The sequence below is a fragment of the Phaseolus vulgaris genome, chromosome 11 (assembly GCF_051622355.1).
Source record: "Phaseolus vulgaris cultivar YP4 chromosome 11, ASM5162235v1, whole genome shotgun sequence".
NCBI lineage: Eukaryota > Viridiplantae > Streptophyta > Magnoliopsida > Fabales > Fabaceae > Phaseolus > Phaseolus vulgaris.
The window spans coordinates 321589-339534 of record NC_143508.1 but is presented as its reverse complement, the minus strand read 5'-3'; the positions used below and the strand labels follow the sequence as shown (position 1 = coordinate 339534).

The following is a 17946-nucleotide window of genomic DNA, read 5'->3' as shown; positions in this document are numbered from 1 at the left end:
CTTCTTCTAGCCTTTACATTGTCTCACTACAACTCTCGCATGATATCTAGGATTTGTTGTAGGCGTTGGAGTATGGTCATTTTCTTCGGGTTAAATGATCAGTCTTTGGTTTGATTTTGTATTATATTATCTTGTGAAGGAATAATTTTGTTTACCTATTTCACGATGGACGCCAATTTATTACGGTTCAAAGTAATGACTTTAAACCTGTAAATTCAATTCCCTCTGGTTGAAGTTGAGTTGTAGTGATTTCTATAGAGATATAGATTTCAACACCTTCTATAAAAAAAACCCATATACCATAATTTTGTGATTTTAACATAAATTAATGACTGGATTATTGGAAGGTTAGAAGGTTATGTCTCCCTGGATTATTGGAAGGTTATTACAAACTAGGGTTTTGACTACATTATCATTCCCTAACCACAAATTAAGCATGCCCATTTTGCATACCTAGTTAAGTCGGGTTTCGGTCAACACAATAATGAAGTTCGAACACCTTCCAATAAGATGTTTAAGTTACAGTAAATAGTGGGAAAGAAGACCACAAGTTAGGGCAAATAAGAATTAATATGACACACCCCTCTATTTACATTTGGCAAATTTCAAAGCTTCTTCCATTAACTAAGTCTCTTTACTAAACCTTTTTTTTTTCTCTTAAATCGAAACGAATGGGATATACTTACTTTTGGGTGTGAATTTGTGAACGTAGGTTAATTACTAGGGTTAGGAAAGTGTACCTTACGCTCCCCATACGGTTGTAGGGCAACCCTATGAAAAATATGAAGAAAATGATCGAAAATAATAAACAATAACAATCATAGTGGTCACATTCATTCCGTAAACTTGCTTTTTACGATAGCTAGCTTTAACCACTCCCGTCGGCGTAGTCACCGGCCGTCAACCCTTTCTATATGGTCACAGTGTGTGATGGTGGCGTTGACAACCAACAAGGTATATAACTGCCATGCTTGCAACACCACCCACGAATCGATTGCTTAGTTCTTCAAACTAATCGAGTTCAAAGAGAGAGAGAGAGAGAGATAAGTGCATAGAAGCAGCTACCTGTGAAGTAATTTTCGAGAGCTTAGATGGGTTCCTCTAATGGTGGTGTGCCGCCGGGATTCAGGTTTCACCCGACGGATGAAGAGCTTCTTCATTACTACTTGAAGAAGAAGGTCTCCTTCCAGAAGTTTGACATGGATGTTATCAGAGAGGTCGATTTGAACAAGATGGAACCGTGGGACTTGCAAGGTAAATTCAAACATTTTCATCAGTTCGTTACGTAGTTTTGAGTTTGAGTTTGATTGTGTTGGATTTTTTATGAGAAACAGAAAGATGTAGAATTGGATCAACTCCGCAAAACGAGTGGTATTTCTTCAGTCACAAGGATAGAAAGTACCCTACAGGTTCAAGGACTAATAGAGCGACGAATGCAGGGTTTTGGAAAGCAACGGGAAGAGACAAATGCATTAGGAACAGCTACAAGAAGATTGGAATGAGAAAAACCCTTGTGTTTTACAAAGGAAGAGCTCCTCATGGACAAAAGACTGATTGGATCATGCATGAGTACCGTCTAGAAGAAGCCAATGACCCTCAAGGAACCTCCAATGTACATCTCTTCCTCTCTCACTTGCTAATATCACTTTCATACTCAATTACCCTCACCAAAATCAAATCAATAAAAAAAATCAAATTTCTTCATAATCATTTTTTACCTTTTCTCTCAATAAAAAATATAGAGACAAAAAAATAATTAGTTGTTATATTGGCAAAATTAGATACTATTTTAGAGATTTCCCTATAAGAAAATCATGAAATAGAAACCAATTTTTAGAAACCAAGGTTTTTGCTACCAAATTTAGAAACTAAATAATTGGTAGTTAAAATCTTGGTTGCTAATTAGATACGAATTTAGAAATTATTTAACAATAATAGAAATTAATTTAGAAACCAATTTTTTTTTATATTTCATGATTTTCTTGTAGTGCTTAAAAAAATTATTAGTATATAAATTAGTGGTCTATTATTGATAAATAATTTATAAATTGGTATCCAATTAGATACTAACTTTAGAATCTAAATAATTGATAACTAAAACGTAGATAACTAATTAGATACCAATTTAGAAACTATTTATCAATAATAAAAATTAATTAGATATTAATCTAGAAACTATTTATCAATAATAAAAACTAATTTGATACTAATAATATTTTTAATCTTTAAAATAGTATTTAATTTAGTCAATATAAAAGCTAATAAATCTGTAAAATTGATTTTTATTTAATGATTTTTTTAGTAGTGTATTTGTGATTTATACAAATCATTTTATTTATTTAAATAATGAAAAACATACATTGAAGTATACATTCCTTTTTTTTCTAAAATTTTAATTTTTTTTTATGAAATGATAAAAATACTTTTTTATTTTTATATCATCCATAATAGAGTAGGTTGTGAATATATCTTCTCTCTTTTGATTTTTGTTTTCAAAGTGATATATATGAATGTATTTGTAGGAAGATGGGTGGGTGGTATGCAGAGTGTTCAAGAAGAAGAATTTATTCAAGATTGGAAATGAAGGTGGAATTACACATAATCCAGATCAACAAATGAACAATTCCTCAAGCTCTAATGGACGCTCCTTCATGCATAGAGAAAACCATTACCTGCTACACCAACAGCAGAATCCCAGGGAGCTTGATAAGCCTGAGCTCGGTCTCCATTACCCACACTTGCAAAATCCCCAATACTCACTGTTTCAATCCCAAACTCTTGTTCAAACCCAAAAACCTATGGTTTATGACTACTCATATGCTTCGTCTCTACCTTCAGACACTCCAATAATGGCAAAGCAACTTATGACAAACCCTAGGGAGTGCGAGAGCGGCAGCGAGGGACTGAGGTATCAAGTTTCGGAGTCTGGAATTGAAGTGGGATCGTGTGAGCCAAACCAAGAAATAGGTGGCGGAAGAGGTGAAGGGATGAACGAATGGGGTGTTCTTGATCGGTTAGTTACTTCCCATCTTGGACACGAAGAGTCAAACAAAGGAGGGAGGTTTGAGGAGGCGAATCCTCACTCTGTGCATCAGATCAACCAACTTTCGTTACGGGGAGAGATGGATTTCTGGGCCTATGGGCCCAAACAATGACTTCTCTTTCTTACAACTCACATCAATCAAACAAATTAAGTCCTTAGATCCCTCTAACCATTCTAAAATGGATCAAAAGGACACTGTTTTTATATATATTTTCATATTCATTTCGATTGTTTCTCATGTTTCAAGACTTCATTAATTGTATTATTAATCCATTTGTTTCTCAATTAGAAAACAAATGCAATTATGATGGTGTTAATTGATTGTATGCCTAAGATTTTATTATATTTTTGGATTGCAAGGTACATAAATCATCTTATGATACGTGATCAATTTCTCCCATGTGATGTGATGTCAAACAAAGTCTTAACACTCTTTTCATTGTTTAAAATTAGCTGAAAATTACACAAATTTGATGAATCTCACATTTTATTTAACAAAATTCTCCTTTTTAATTTTATATTTTCACTAATTTTAATAGTTAAAATGTTTATAAAAAATTAGGTTGGAAATAGTTACTATGAGGTTATGGGTCGATCCCGTTTGAGGTTATGGGCTGATCCAGCTGTTCAGGCTTTCTAGTCTCATTGGTTTATGTCTGAGACTGAGGGGTTGTGAGATTATAGTCCGATCCCGCTTATTTAGTGAAACAACTTGGTGGTCGATCTAGAGTATTAATGATAGATGTCTCTTTTATGACTTTTTAAGAAAGAAAAACGTTAACAATGATAATTAGCTACATACCCGAGATATGTAATAATAATGGAAGAACAGAAAAAAAAATATCAAATTACTAAAAGAAAGAAGAAAAATTACTAGAAAAACACGAATAATTAAAATTAGAACCACTGTTTCTAGTTAAACTTGATGCTATAAACTAAGAGGCTTGTCTCTTGTATATAAAGAATTACAGATTGTCATCTATGAAACTCATTTTCATCCACCCATTCAAATAATATGATAATGTCATTTTCCGTTCCCTAACATATAACAAAGATAAAGGTAAACAAGTAAAATAAACTTATGATCTATTTAAGTAGAAGAAAAAGTAATACCCAGCCCAAATCCTATGACAAATTCCAAAAATATGAACTTGCCCATGTGAATCCACGAAATATTTACCCAGGTACTAAAAAAGTAAAATTAAATGTTTTTAAGAATAATAAATGAAGTACATTTATAAAATAATAAAAATATAACTATAAAATAATAATAAAAACATTAAATTATAATAAAATAATAATAATAATAATTACAATAAAATTAGAATAAATAATATTATTAATCATAAATTTATAAAATAATAAAATTGTAAATAATAAAATTAAAAAGTCAATGATACTAATAATAGCATTAAATATATAAAATAATGATAAAATTATAATTTAATATGTAATTAAAAGTAATTTATAACAATAAGGATGATTTAATTATTTTATAAATATATCATTTTGTAATTTTTTAAAATCTATTATAACAATTAAATTATTTAATCTTTTTATTTCTCTTAAATCTTTACTTTTTTTTCCCATAATCCAAATAATCTCAATTTCCATTCTCTTTCTCTTTATTTTTTTTTTCTTTTTTTCTTCATTCTCCCAAATCAACTCTCGAAACACACCCTAGTATACCTTTTGCAATAACTTTTTTTATTTCAAATTCAATCTCAAAGTTCATTTTGTGTGATTTATCTTTTTTGCCAAAAAAAATCAAACAATATGACAAAGTATGTTTTCCATGCAATCTTATATCCAGTAAAATCCTCATTAGTAGCTCTATTTTGGGATTGAGAGGTAGGTTCATTTTGTTATTGGTGATTTTGGCGTATATTTTTTGACATTGTCATAGAATTTTGATTAGGATTGTGGTGTTGTTATGCGTATGAGATAACACTATTTTAATTAATTCTTGTTATTGTATTAAGAATGATTAAGTTGATAACTCTTTCATGATAGTTTTTATTAACAAGTTTCCAATAAATGTGTCACTTTGTCTGATAAAGCTATGATATATTAGATTGGGGCAAAACTTGATTTCACATAAAATTTGAATGTTCCTCAAATTTATTTTAATTTACTCTCCGTTGGTAAATTAATTAAATTAAATAATCTATAACTTTTTTAAACATTGTTTCTTATCCACCAGACGCCTCAGAATAATGACAAATAGAAAGTCAATGTATAAAATAGTAAACAAAAATTAAATTTAAACCACAATTAGAAAATTTAGAATTTTGTGAAAATTTTCCTTTATTTTTTTTATAAAAAATTGAAAAATAAAAACAAATTTCCTGTAGATTTTTTTGTAAATTGTGTTAAGTTCCCAAAATATTTATAAAAAAACATTACTGAATATAAAATTTCCACATGGGCCGAAACATAAAATAAATTTGTGTAATTGATCATAGAATGAAAGGGAAAACCAGATTATAAATTGAAAAAACTAAAGAAAAGGAAGGTGACTATCCTCAACAAAACCAGCAATTTTGATTACAGAAAAGAAAAATGCATTAAATTGGTCTTGATGCAAAAGTAGTAAAGATATGAGATTTGTGAGTTTGAATTTGAGAATCAGAGTTCAATGTTCCAAACAACTCCATCACCCTCTCCACAAGCTCTGTGTATATCTTTCATTCTCTCCACAGACTTACAGATACCACTGCATGACCAATCAAAAGATGCCACACACACATTTCCTGTTCTTGCCTTCCAATCACAATCTGTGTACAACATCAAAATCAAATTCTTAATCTAATATTATAAAATAAAATCTTACTTTCACAACTAAAAATTGAAATGTATTAGTTTATATTTATAATTTGATCAATATAATTTTAAAATTATTTATTTTTCTAGTTATAATATGGTGTAGATTTTCAATATATCATCCTTTTTGAACATGTGAATCCGTGTATTCAGCATCAGTTTGAAAGGTTGACCTATATCGAGAATCTTCGGATCTACACGGTACCTGGAGGGGTTCCGCAACACATGGAGCGTTCATCCACATGCTCAACTTCTAGACCCAATAACCATGAACCTAAAGATACGTCTTCATTTGCGTATTTGTGCAATATGGGCCTGGAATATATGTTTGAATGTGATACCAGAAGTTAACATAATTAACATGATTCTACTCAAAAAAATGATTGAAGAATGGGAAAGAATGATGAAATCACCAATTGATGGATATGTAAGTGGCGAGATCCTTGGAGATGGCATATATTTGGCCCGTGGCATGCCTAAAGTACTTGTTTCCTTCTTCTCCAAACTTCCAGTGCTCAGCCTCGTGATACTTTACTCCTCTGCCATACATGTTCAAATAATGCAGAGTTTTAGAACAGAACAACCACTTTGGCTATGAATCACAAAAAGGAACCTCACTTTTGATATAGAACAGGACCAGATTTCATGCAACCAATATAAACCCTGGGTCTTGATCGGTACTTGGCAAGTGTGCTCACTAGCATACCTGTAGAACAAATATCAGAAAGAAATAGAAGCAAATTGTTGAATAGGTATTAAAAAAATTGCATGCATGGTAGCTAAATTTGAAAGACGTACCTAGATTTAAATGGACATCATCGTCTACCTTGACGTAGAAATCAGCATCCCACAAAGAAGTGATGGTGGAAAAGTAGAGGCGAGTCTTGGTGGATAGCTCATGATAGCCCTCAACGTGGTCTAACCTGAGGAAGTCCTTGTGTTCTGCCTCTTCTGCATCAATTTCTTTGTCCAAAACTCCTCCTGGTGTGGTGCTGTGCCCGATCACGAACCTTACAACAATGCCCTTCTCTTTCTCTAGTTCCTTCACCTCATTCCCTGCATTCTTTTCACACATCAGATATTGTTCTAGATAAGAATCTCAGCAATCTCAAACCTAGAACATTCAGTGTAACAAAAAATAAGTGTATTCTTAACTAGTGTGTGATCTGTCTTTTCTCTGATGTATTTCCTGTTATATATTGAAGATACTCATCTTGTTTTTGTCTTGATAGTGGTCTAATTCAATAATAAAGATCATTTATTCGAGATCCTTCGATTTGTGCTAGTACATTATTGTCTAGGATATAAACATCGGTAAGTGACCTAATTATAAGTAGTATCAGACTCGACCATGATGCTAATTAGAGTCATATTACATCACATGCATGAAGTAGTAGTATTACACCTTTAGGTAACCATGTTTCGCGGATAGAGTCTCTTCGCCTTTTGCTGCTAAAAGCTGTGTTAATACCAATCACCACAAAAGCCTTTTGTACATTATTCTTTCGCATGTGCTGCCCACCACTTTGGCTTCTCCTACCTGCTGTCAGTTCCATTTCCAACGTCGACACTGCCTTATCTAGAGACCTTCATTTCACACATATCAATACAAAAAATATCAAAACAGATTCAAACCAACTTAATGCATTTTTAGTTTCTTCCTTTTCATTCACCATTTCTTCACAAATTCCATCTCTCACTGTTAATACTACGCTTCATATAACTAATATGCAACGAGAATACTCTAATACATTGTCACAATATATGTTAAGTAAAAAGACAGATCAAAGTTAGAGGTTCAAATTAAGTGAGAGATTTCTATCTTACTTGATAGCTTGATGAGTCCTCACGACTTCCTCCATTACATCACCAGATCTTCCTTCAATCAGTTTCTGTCATAAAAATATGAAATTAGTTTCTTGGTGTATACATATATATGTATGTCTACATAGTCTACGTTGAGAAAATCAGAACTAATTCAATCTTTTTTTGTGTAAATACAAAATGACCACTTGCAGAAGCAACAAATAGATGATAATAACGTGAAAAGACTTCCTCAAGTGTCAATTTTGTATCTATACCAAAGAATTGAGAATTAGTTATGATTTTTCCAACGGTTTAAAATAATGAAAGAGAAGAAGTTATATACTGACACGTTTGTGGTCACAGTCAGGTTTGGATGGTAGCAGTGCATTTTCATGGTTGGAGGGTCGTGTCCATATCTGGCCACTAAAGAGTGTTCCTGCAAGAAAGCATGCAATGCATACAAACAAAATTGTCTTTCCTGAAGCTGCCTTGCCTCTCATATCTTCTATCTCAACAAGAACACTGTGAGTGCGTCACGATCCACTGATCTTTCTAAAGACACCAACTTCAACTTAAATTCGACCTTAAGGAATGTTTGGTACTTAAATTAGACGAGGTTGAAACGTTGGATTATTATATGGCAAACAACTAATGATGGGCATGCATTAATATGTGGCATTTCCCATGTTAATTAGGTCCCAGGAATCAAGTAAATGCAAAATTTGAAAGCAATGTGTGTGGGTTACCGTTATAAGAAAAAGGCTTGTGATCTACGTTTGTTGCTGTAACTGTTAGTATTGTATTGGAACAATTTGATTAAGGCAACTTTCTACACATCTTAGCCATGAAATTTGGGTGGGTCTTGGGCATATCACGTGAGCATGAGTGGGATGTTCATCGCAAAAGGCAATGAATGTGTGAAGCAAAATGTTTAATTTGCTTACAATCAGTGAACAGAGCTAACTTTGATGCTATTTGGCCATCACACACTGAAGAACAGTTTGAAAATCATTAGCAAGTCACAAAATTGCTATTAATTCTTGAATATTATAAACGAGTATCATCACTATACTACCCAGCTTTGTTTCGTTATTTATTCATCATTTTCTAAGATAAATTATTAAGAAATAAACTTTAAGTCTAATTCCAGTTGATGTGAGATCTCTAACACATTCCCCACACCGAGAGGACAGTTCGTGCGTGGAACAATATATTATGAGTGATCCGATAACAGTCATATAACGGGTGGTTTGATAAACTCAACACATTCTTTAGAATAGATTCGAAAATGACTCTGATATCATAGTAAAAACTAAATGAGATTGAGTTAAAATTAGTTCACTCCTTAATATGAATAGAATAGAATCAATTAACTTTAGTTTTTACAATTTAGGTTGATGGAACATGTGAAAAATATAAAGTTGAAAGAAGAACTTGAACAGAGTGGTATAGATGAGTGAATTTACCTAACAAGGATGTGCTTTGGTGAGTGGAGGATCATGACACTTTTGACTGAAAATCCTTAAAAATAAAAGAATAATAAAGAGATGTCTGAGAATATGATGTTCCATCCTAGGTCTCTATAAATGGTATTATAGTTACATGGTATGTTTTGATTGCCAGAATGTTGGTAGTTTGATCATGTGGGTTTGATGATGCAACAAATTGAGGTAATAACAAGAAAATAACTACATTCCTCTGTTTGTGTGGGCAATCTTTCTAACACCATTTAAGTGTGTACTAAAGTTTTGTTGGCTGCCTAAACTAACTTTATGCGTGTTAAAATGGAGATGAGATTAGAGACCAACACATTCTGCTTTAATTCACTCATTTCATCAATATTTCACGGTTGGATGCAGACATAAACCACAAATCGCGCTGCTTACAATTCTTGTTGCTTTTAAATATTTAAATTCATAACTTCAATTCCGACCAATATTTTTTAAATGATCAATTACACAATCATGTAGTACTAAATATTAAAGGTTGAATGTCGAAGTTTGACTTGAGTGTCAGAGTGTCTTTTACCAGTATCATCCAAGTCCGAAGTTCAGAGAGATAAGAAGTGGAAGAGCAAGAATTACAAAAATTCATTTGAGAGAAAAAAATGAAAGATAGGTTAACCGACCGAAAGAATAATCAAATAGTTTCATTAGTTCATACTCCATTTGAGAAGAGTTTAAAAAAAAACCAAAAATTACAATTAAGTCTTAAAACTAATTACTTAGCCCACTAAATTAATTATTTGTCATACATGATCATTGCAAATTATAAAAAATATTTATAATTGATTATAAGTTGATAACTCACACTCAACGAGTGAGAGAGTTGCGTCCAAATTATTTTTTACAGCTTTTTTTATCATCTTTTTTCGAACAGATTTAATATTGATTTCACAGTAAGTGTAAACTTTGTTATTATAGAAGTGCAATGGTGGAAAAATTAGACGTATTAAAACAGTGTACTCTTTTTAGTTAGTAGTGTGACATGCCATGCATTTTAACATTAAGATAGGTTATTTTTGTAAGAAAAGTTGATAGTGAAAAAGTGACGCATACATGCATAAATAAATTGAATGTTTTGGACTTTTAAAATAGACAAATAAATGGGCCCAACTCATATGCATTTGGACCATTATTTATATTCATTAACAATTTCTTTGCACCCCTACGACTTTCTTTTTACACCTCACAATGTTATGCAAAGATAAACTTATCTCTAATATTTTCTAAAAACTCTAAAATGCACACAAAATTCACAATCCACTCTTTCTTCTTCCTTTACACACAAACTACACCGACAAACTGCATTGCTCTATCAACGACAACGCTACTCCATCTCTTGACACAGAAAGATATTTCTATTGGCGATGATCGGTGGTGTTTCCGATGATTTGGTGATAATTCGATGATTTCTCTTAACAATTATCTATTCCCGAGAGAAAGATAAATAATTTTTGTTGTTGTTTACGAATCTATAGTTCTGTTTTCATATGTTGTGATTTCAAACATTTTTATAGAACAGAAAATCCACAATTTATTCTTTTGTCTTCGGAAATATTCAATCCAAAAAATTCACAGATTAATACATTCGTAAATCTTCAGTAATAAAAAAAAATCATTCCAAATTTACAAATCCATAATTAAAAAATACAAGTACTTTTTTTAAATAAAATGTTAAGACTAGTTTCGAAATTTTAAAAGTTATGACGGTAGGAAGAAACACGCAGATATACAAGCAAAAAAACTCACATATTTTTTCTATTTTTTTCTAATTTATTGTTCTAATATAGCTTTTTATTTTTCTTCTTTTATTTGTTTACTTTCGGGAGATTATAGATGTAATGATTAAAATCATTTATTATAGAATAGTCATTCATACTGTACAGTGAATAGTCTAATCATAATTATTTTGATAAAAGATAAAGAAAAATAAAAATAAAATGAAAGAGAGAAGGAATTATCAAAATAGTTACTTCTTAAGCTTTTGGCGGGAAAAAGATGAATGAAAATTGGAGGTGATGGAGACAACTGAAAGGTTTTCTGTTTCCAATGGCAATGGTCATCATTTCACCTTTTTATTTATTTACCTCTACACTCAATTTAGCTGGCATTCAAAATTTGAATTTCTAACAATTTTTATTTTTTTTATATAAACTTGCCATAATATTCAATTAAATTAAACCAATACTTTAATTCAATCCTTCAAGAACAAGATAATTCTAGATTTAAGAATCTTTTCTTCTTCATTTTCTTATAAATACAAATATTAAATAATTTTAAATTATAAAAGCTTCGGAAAATAAAAAGTGACGCCAATCAAAGATAATTTTAAAAGTCGTTATATATCTAAATATTCAATAAAACTGTCTTGATTTAAATATAATGATTCTATTTTATTATTTATTATTATTCTCACATTTTTTTTTTTCAAATAAGAATAAATCAGAATTGGAATGTGAACCGTCTTCTTCCACAAACCCTATATAAAACCTTGGTTGCAGAGAAAGTGAAGTTATCTCTTTCTTCCTCTGCGGTGTGAGAAGCCATGGCGAATCAAATGCCGGATCCCTACAACTTTCTGTTCGATCATGCCCATATTTCCTCGTCGCAGGAATCACTACTGCGCGATCTTTCTCTCGGAGAACACAGTCCCCACTCTTCCTCCGACTCCGCGCCGCACTCCAACGCCATCGTCACGGTGTCGCCGCCCGCTTCTCAGAACCCCGCTCCTGTAACCGTTTCCCACACGCCGCCGCGGAACACCCCGATCGCCGCATTCTGTGACCAGCCGCGGGTCGCCACAGAAGGCGATGTTAGCGCTCGGACTTCGCGGTTCGTCGATTTCTGCAAGCGGTCGAAGGCTGTTGGTTTGGGGATGGGTTCTGGTTTAGGGCATTCGGGAGTTCAGCTGACGCGGGAAATGGACGTCGATAAACCCTCGCGCGGTGCACGGAAAGATGTTTCGGGCGGGATTCGTGTTGGCCGTTTCGATTTAACGGTCGAGTCGCCGTTGAAAAGGCCGAATCTGGGTATCGGCTCTTCAAGGGGTTCTGTGAGAGTTCAATCGCAGAAAGGGAAAGAGCGTGTGGGGAATCTGGTTTCTGAAACGGAAAAAGTTTCTAATGAAAATATCTGTTCTGCAGGAAATTTTTCAACCCTAGTTGGGAACTCTGGTTTATGTGAATCCCAGAATGTGGCACGCAGTGGTGAGGGGAGCAAGTCAAGTTTGGAAGATTCTGGAAAGAAGCAGAGCGACAAGGAATCGGTGCTGCCTTCTGGGTTGCCACCCTCAACGATTGGTCCATCGAAGAATGCAGAGGAATCTGGGAAATGTAAGGTGAAAATTAATGTGTTTGATGTGTTGAAATTTCTTGCAGAATGTAGTAACGAAAAGGATGATGTTCTTGATGAAATGAGTTTGTTAGAAGTCGCCCAAGCTTGTGGGATTGAATTTCCGCGGCCAAGGTGGTGGCCGGAAGGGTTTGAAGATTTTTTAGTATGAAATCTTGAAAGCTATTCGGGTCGAATCTAGTAAAGGATCCGACTTCTTTTGAAAAACATAGTTATGACTGTTTAGGGTAGTAGCCATTCGGATCTTGTTTGAGGATCCGATTTGTTTTGGTAAAACATGGTTATGACTGTTTAGTGCAGCTAATTTGTCTTTCTCTTTTATATGTTCTCTAATATATGTTCAAGTTTCCTTCCTAATCCTTTTATATGTTAGGATTATCTGATTTGGTTATGTTCAATATTGATTATAATATATTAAAATGGTTAAAAGCTAAAAAAATAACAAAGTTATAAATTAATTAAAATAATATATTATCTTAAAAAATCCGACCCAGGGTTTAGTTCATTCAACTCAGTTTATATGTAACAATTTGATTATGATTTTCATTGCAGTTTGTAGTCATTCGTATCTATATGATGATAAAGTTTAAGTTTTTCTGACACTAAAATGAAAAACACATACATTTAACAATCGATTACAATAATATAGTAATATTTTGAATTTTAAAAAATAAATATAATTATAGTTATAATTTATGAAGTTGTTAAATGTACATGTTTTGCTGTTCAGGTTTTTAAATATTACCACCCACCTGATAATCAAGTGTTACTCTGTATTTCTTTTAACACTCTCCGTTTTACTTCGGAAAAGTATAAAATGCAATCCTTGCCATTTTATACTAATTTCATTGTACTCAAGTTTAGTTATAATTCTTTAAAAATTAGACTTAACTATTTCGTTGTCTGATGTTTAATCTTCCAATCGAAAGAATATTTGGTCACGTTACTAAATGAGACATTCGATCATTATTAACTATGATAATATTTTATTATTAAAACGCGTTATAAAAACTACGGAAACATAGGCGGTAAAGCGCTTGTGCATCCGTTTTTTTTTGTTATTACTATACTGTGTGTATTTATATTTTTTAAATATCAAATATTATATTTATGAGTTTTAATCTACTATTTTAATAAGAGAAATATAATAATGAAAAGAAAAAAATAATAAGATAAGAAATCTGTAACAAACTTTAAAAAAATATTTATTTTCTAATTTTTTTCTTCTAGAGAATGTTCAGAAAACATTCATCTTTCCATGTCCACATCAACAATGATGTCAAGTTAATTTTGTAGCTTAAGAAATTAAGTCATCATTCTTGTGAATCACTAATTTTGATTTGTTTTTACTAATATAAAACTAAAAAAAGAGAAATATAATATTAAAAAGAAAAAAAAGAAGAAGAATAATATGAGAAACTCCGTAACAAACCTTAAGAAAATATTTATTTTATAATTTCTTTCATCTTTCCGCAAGAATGTCATATTCGAAACGCATTCATCCTCTCCGACGATGTCCACATCAAAAATGATATCAAGATAACTCTGTATCTGTGTAGTATTTCACCTTCGGTACGAAAATGAAAATAAAAATGAGTAAACTTACAGATACTAACGTGGGATGCGTGCTCTTCTTCTTACTCTTATAAATCTTTTTATCTAATAGAAGTGATCTGAAAGAAGAGATAAAATGAGAAAGAGGGAGGAGAGAAAAATGATAATAAAAATTTCAAATATAAATTCAAATTGAAAAAGAAAAGTGTGAGTGAAAACTGAAGAAATAAAAATATATTTCAAAAAACTAAGTTTAAAATTGTTTTACGTTAAAAACACTCTATTCTGATAACTGTTTTAATATTTACAAAATAACTAAAAATAATATATAAAAAATAGTTATATATATAAAAAACAGTTATGAAATATAGATTTATATAAGAAACAGTTATGGAGGAATTATATATAGTTATATATAGGTATAGATTATGTTAAAGATAAAAGTGGGAATTTATAATAATAATAAATATAAATGAAGTAATAGAGTAAAATAACATTTTATATAGTTGTTGAAAAAGTTATGAATGTAAAATGATGACAAATCTTAAAACAAAAGTTACAATTGAACAAATAATTATATTTTTTATTAATATAAAGTAATTTTGAAATTGAAAACTTATAGTTTGATAATGCAAAAAGTTTTCTTAATGTGATAATTTTAATAAAAGTAAAATATAATAATTGTTAAATTTATAATTAAATAATATAAAAATTATTAAAATAATAGTATTAGTAACTTTAATAAAAAAAGAGTCGTGACATGGTTCTTTGGAGTTACATATGAAGAGTTGTATACTGATTTTTTTACTTATTACTTATTATGTGGGGTTGTAGAATTAAATTTTACTTAAAACAATCCACAAAGAGTTTTAACCATGATCTCGGGTTGAGCTGGTGACATTACCATGTTGATTTATGTATTTTGAATTATAATAAAATATTCCTTTAAATGAGTAAGCTTGGTACAATTGTGTTTTAACAAGCTTCCATGGTGACCTTGTTTAGAACAAAAATTGTGTAAAATATATTGATTGAGTTGTTAAAGAGTTAATAAGTGATGTTAAAGTATGAATAAGATTAAATGTATGGCACATAATTAATATAATGATAAATATAATTAAATGAATAAACTAATCTAGCCAGCTACACACCACTTTAACGTAACCTTCTAATGCATATCAGTTTCACAAAAAATCATTTCACACGTTTTCTACTTATTGATTTCTTCAGTTTCATGAGTTACAAAAGCATAAAAAGTTATCTCACCGCACGCAATTCCCGTCCTTACTTTTTTTTTTCAGTCTTTTTTTCATAGATAGCATGCATGACATTTGAGTACAACACACACTAAAACTCTGGTTACCATAAAGATGATATGAAAATGGTAAACGTTTGTTACGAGAGAAGCCAAAAACGTGAGTGAGGCACGCCAGCACACACTTAATGGCTTGGCTTTTTGCATACCCGACCTTATATATTGTGCTCAATAACCTTATAAGTCTTCACTTTTCACTCATCTTTTGTTGAGAATTCTAGTGAGGAACATGGGGTTGTGGGAACATGCAAAAGCATCAGTGGCAGCAATGCTGCTACTGCTGCTGTGCTTGAATGAGATTGCAGAAGTAAACTCGCAGAGGGTGCCTGCTTTGTTTGTTTTTGGAGATTCATTGGTTGAAGTTGGCAACAATAACTTCCTAAACACACTCGCAAGAGCAAATTTCTACCCCTACGGCATCGACTTCAATCAGGGTGCTACTGGTCGCTTTTCTAATGGCAGATCCCTCATTGACTTTATTGGTAAGTCCTCTTACATACCATCGTCTCTAAATCTAATTCACATCGATTAGAGATTAACACATTTCATGGTATATAACTGAGAAATCTTACTTTATAAGCCGATTTTATAAAGTTGAGTTAGATTTAAGTTCACTTCTTAATATTATATCATAGTCATTTCGTATTTATCATAATGATTGTTTGTTGGACTTATCAAACCACTCACTATCGGACTGTTAGTAGCTCGAGCCTCTTCATGAAAAGACGTTTCGTAATATATAAGTGGGTGCAACAAGTTATAACCCGATTTTATGAATTTGAGTTAAAGTTAAACTACACTTCTTAATATTATTAATGTTGACCTAGCTTACCCTTCTTTTCCTCTTTAACTCTTGCTTATTAACTTCACAGGAGAATTTCTGGGCATTCCTTCTCCTCCACCTTTTGCAGACCCCTCCACAAATGGATCAAGAATACTCAATGGTGTCAATTATGCATCAGCTGCTGGTGGTATTCTTGATGAGTCAGGGAGAAACTATGTATGCTTTCTTTGAGTTTACTGTTTACTGTATATATATCAACAGAATTTCTTTAATATATAACCACCATAAAAATCCCTATTAAATTTGCAATCTTTTCATCTATATATGCCTGGTGTCTAAAGGGTGCAGTATGATGATGGTGATGCAGGGTGATCGGTTTAGCATGAACCAGCAAATCCAGAACTTTCAGACCACTTTGAATCAGTATAGATCAATGACGAACCCTATTGCAATGGATCAGTTCTTAGCCAAGTCTATAGCAGTTGTGGTAACCGGAAACAATGACTACCTCAATAACTACCTCATGCCAGCCTTATATCGCTCCAGTTTCAATTACAGTGCCCAGCAGTTCGGCAATCTTCTTGTTAACAATTTTGGGCAACAGATTTTGGTAAATTGAATCGAACATCTCTTATATCTAGTAGTGTTTGTGCTTGTAGCATGTTGAAAAATTGGTTAGTTTTGGATGAGGAATTGATTTGAAAAATGTTGCAGGCACTGCATAATCTAGGGTTAAGGAAGTTCTTTCTAGCAGGAATTGGGCCACTGGGTTGCATCCCTAATATTCGAGCGAGTGGTTTTGCTCCAGTGGGAAGATGCGTGGACTTGGTTAATCAGATAGTTGGATTCTTCAACGAAGGACTTAGATCAATGGTGGAGCAACTGAACAAAGATCATCCTGATTCTATCTTTACATACGCTAACACTTACCATGTCTTGGGCGATGTCCTAAACAACCCTGCCAGATACCGTAAGTAATATGTATTTATATATCAGTCCACGCAAGCGGTGTTAAGTCTATGCTTATTTTTTCACCCATCCATGTCGCCACACGCGACATGGATGGAATGAAAAAAGGAAAGTGATAGAAGTGTTAATAAAACATTTTTCTTTATAAATACGTCAAGAATATGTGATATCTTAATTCAATAATAGATATTAGTCAGGATGATTAATATCGGATTCGGTTCATGATGTAGAGGAATGTTGTTGTTGTTTTGCAGAGTTTGATGTTATAGATAGAGCATGCTGTGGGGTGGGAAGGAACAGAGGACAGTTATCATGTCTGCCATTGCAATTTCCATGTCAGAACAGAAAGCAGACGGTGTTTTGGGATGCCTTCCACCCAACAGAATCCGCCATTTATGTGTTTGCTTGGAGAGCTTTCAATGGACCGCAGGATGATGTTTATCCTATTAATATCAAACAAATGGCTCTCATTTGATTTCCTCTTCATATGTATGCTCCTTCAAATCATACAAATAAAGTTATAAATTAAATGTACCAAAGCTCAATTCAAAATTCACAACCTTCAATATCATACCTCTAGAGGAGGAAGTTGCTTTCATGGTGCCTCCCTTATAACAAGTTAAAATCAATATTTATAACATTCATATTTTCTATATTATCTATGTTTTCATTCTTTCTTTGCCTTTTATTTATCACTTGAGCTATTTCATTATTCACTTGAGCTATTTCATTATTTGCTTGTTCTTACAATCTATTCGAGATCTGCTTGTTCTTACAATTTATCCGAAAATGAATGTTT

The 17946-nt window shown here is 32.1% G+C and overlaps 4 protein-coding genes across 5 annotated transcripts; 3 read left to right on the top strand and 1 right to left on the bottom strand.

Annotated features, from left to right (window-relative positions):
• Nucleotides 1-985: 985 nt before the first annotated feature.
• On the top strand, nucleotides 986-3443 carry LOC137810236 (protein BEARSKIN2). The gene is made up of 3 exons (XM_068611399.2): nucleotides 986-1254; nucleotides 1335-1612; nucleotides 2523-3443. The coding sequence occupies exons 1-3, from the start codon at nucleotides 1092-1094 to the stop codon at nucleotides 3153-3155; spliced, it is 1074 nt and encodes a 357-aa protein (XP_068467500.2). The 5' UTR covers nucleotides 986-1091; the 3' UTR covers nucleotides 3156-3443.
• A 2037-nt stretch (nucleotides 3444-5480) lies between these two features.
• On the bottom strand, nucleotides 5481-9270 carry LOC137821893 (putative beta-1,3-galactosyltransferase 8). Of its 2 annotated transcripts, none has more exons than XM_090297876.1 (9): nucleotides 9139-9270; nucleotides 8020-8255; nucleotides 7694-7758; nucleotides 7272-7453; nucleotides 6665-6922; nucleotides 6485-6572; nucleotides 6280-6405; nucleotides 6040-6181; nucleotides 5481-5820 (listed from the first exon to the last, which is right to left on the bottom strand). In XM_090297876.1, the coding sequence occupies exons 2-8, from the start codon at nucleotides 8170-8172 to the stop codon at nucleotides 6061-6063; spliced, it is 993 nt and encodes a 330-aa protein (XP_090154002.1). In that variant the 5' UTR covers nucleotides 8173-8255; nucleotides 9139-9270; the 3' UTR covers nucleotides 5481-5820; nucleotides 6040-6060. The 2 variants fall into 2 exon arrangements, with proteins under 2 accessions (XP_090154002.1, XP_068482791.2); XM_068626690.2 differs by having other exon boundaries at nucleotides 6072-6181.
• A 2351-nt stretch (nucleotides 9271-11621) lies between these two features.
• Nucleotides 11622-12882, top strand: LOC150022936 (uncharacterized). The gene has a single exon (XM_090296939.1). It carries the CDS (start codon nucleotides 11720-11722, stop codon nucleotides 12674-12676), a length of 957 nt encoding a protein of 318 aa, XP_090153065.1. The 5' UTR covers nucleotides 11622-11719; the 3' UTR covers nucleotides 12677-12882.
• Nucleotides 12883-15580: 2698 nt separating this feature from the next.
• Nucleotides 15581-17745, top strand: LOC137822413 (GDSL-like Lipase/Acylhydrolase superfamily protein). The gene is made up of 5 exons (XM_068627302.2): nucleotides 15581-15876; nucleotides 16267-16394; nucleotides 16546-16788; nucleotides 16893-17148; nucleotides 17402-17745. The coding sequence occupies exons 1-5, from the start codon at nucleotides 15624-15626 to the stop codon at nucleotides 17620-17622; spliced, it is 1101 nt and encodes a 366-aa protein (XP_068483403.2). The 5' UTR covers nucleotides 15581-15623; the 3' UTR covers nucleotides 17623-17745.
• Nucleotides 17746-17946: the final 201 nt, after the last annotated feature.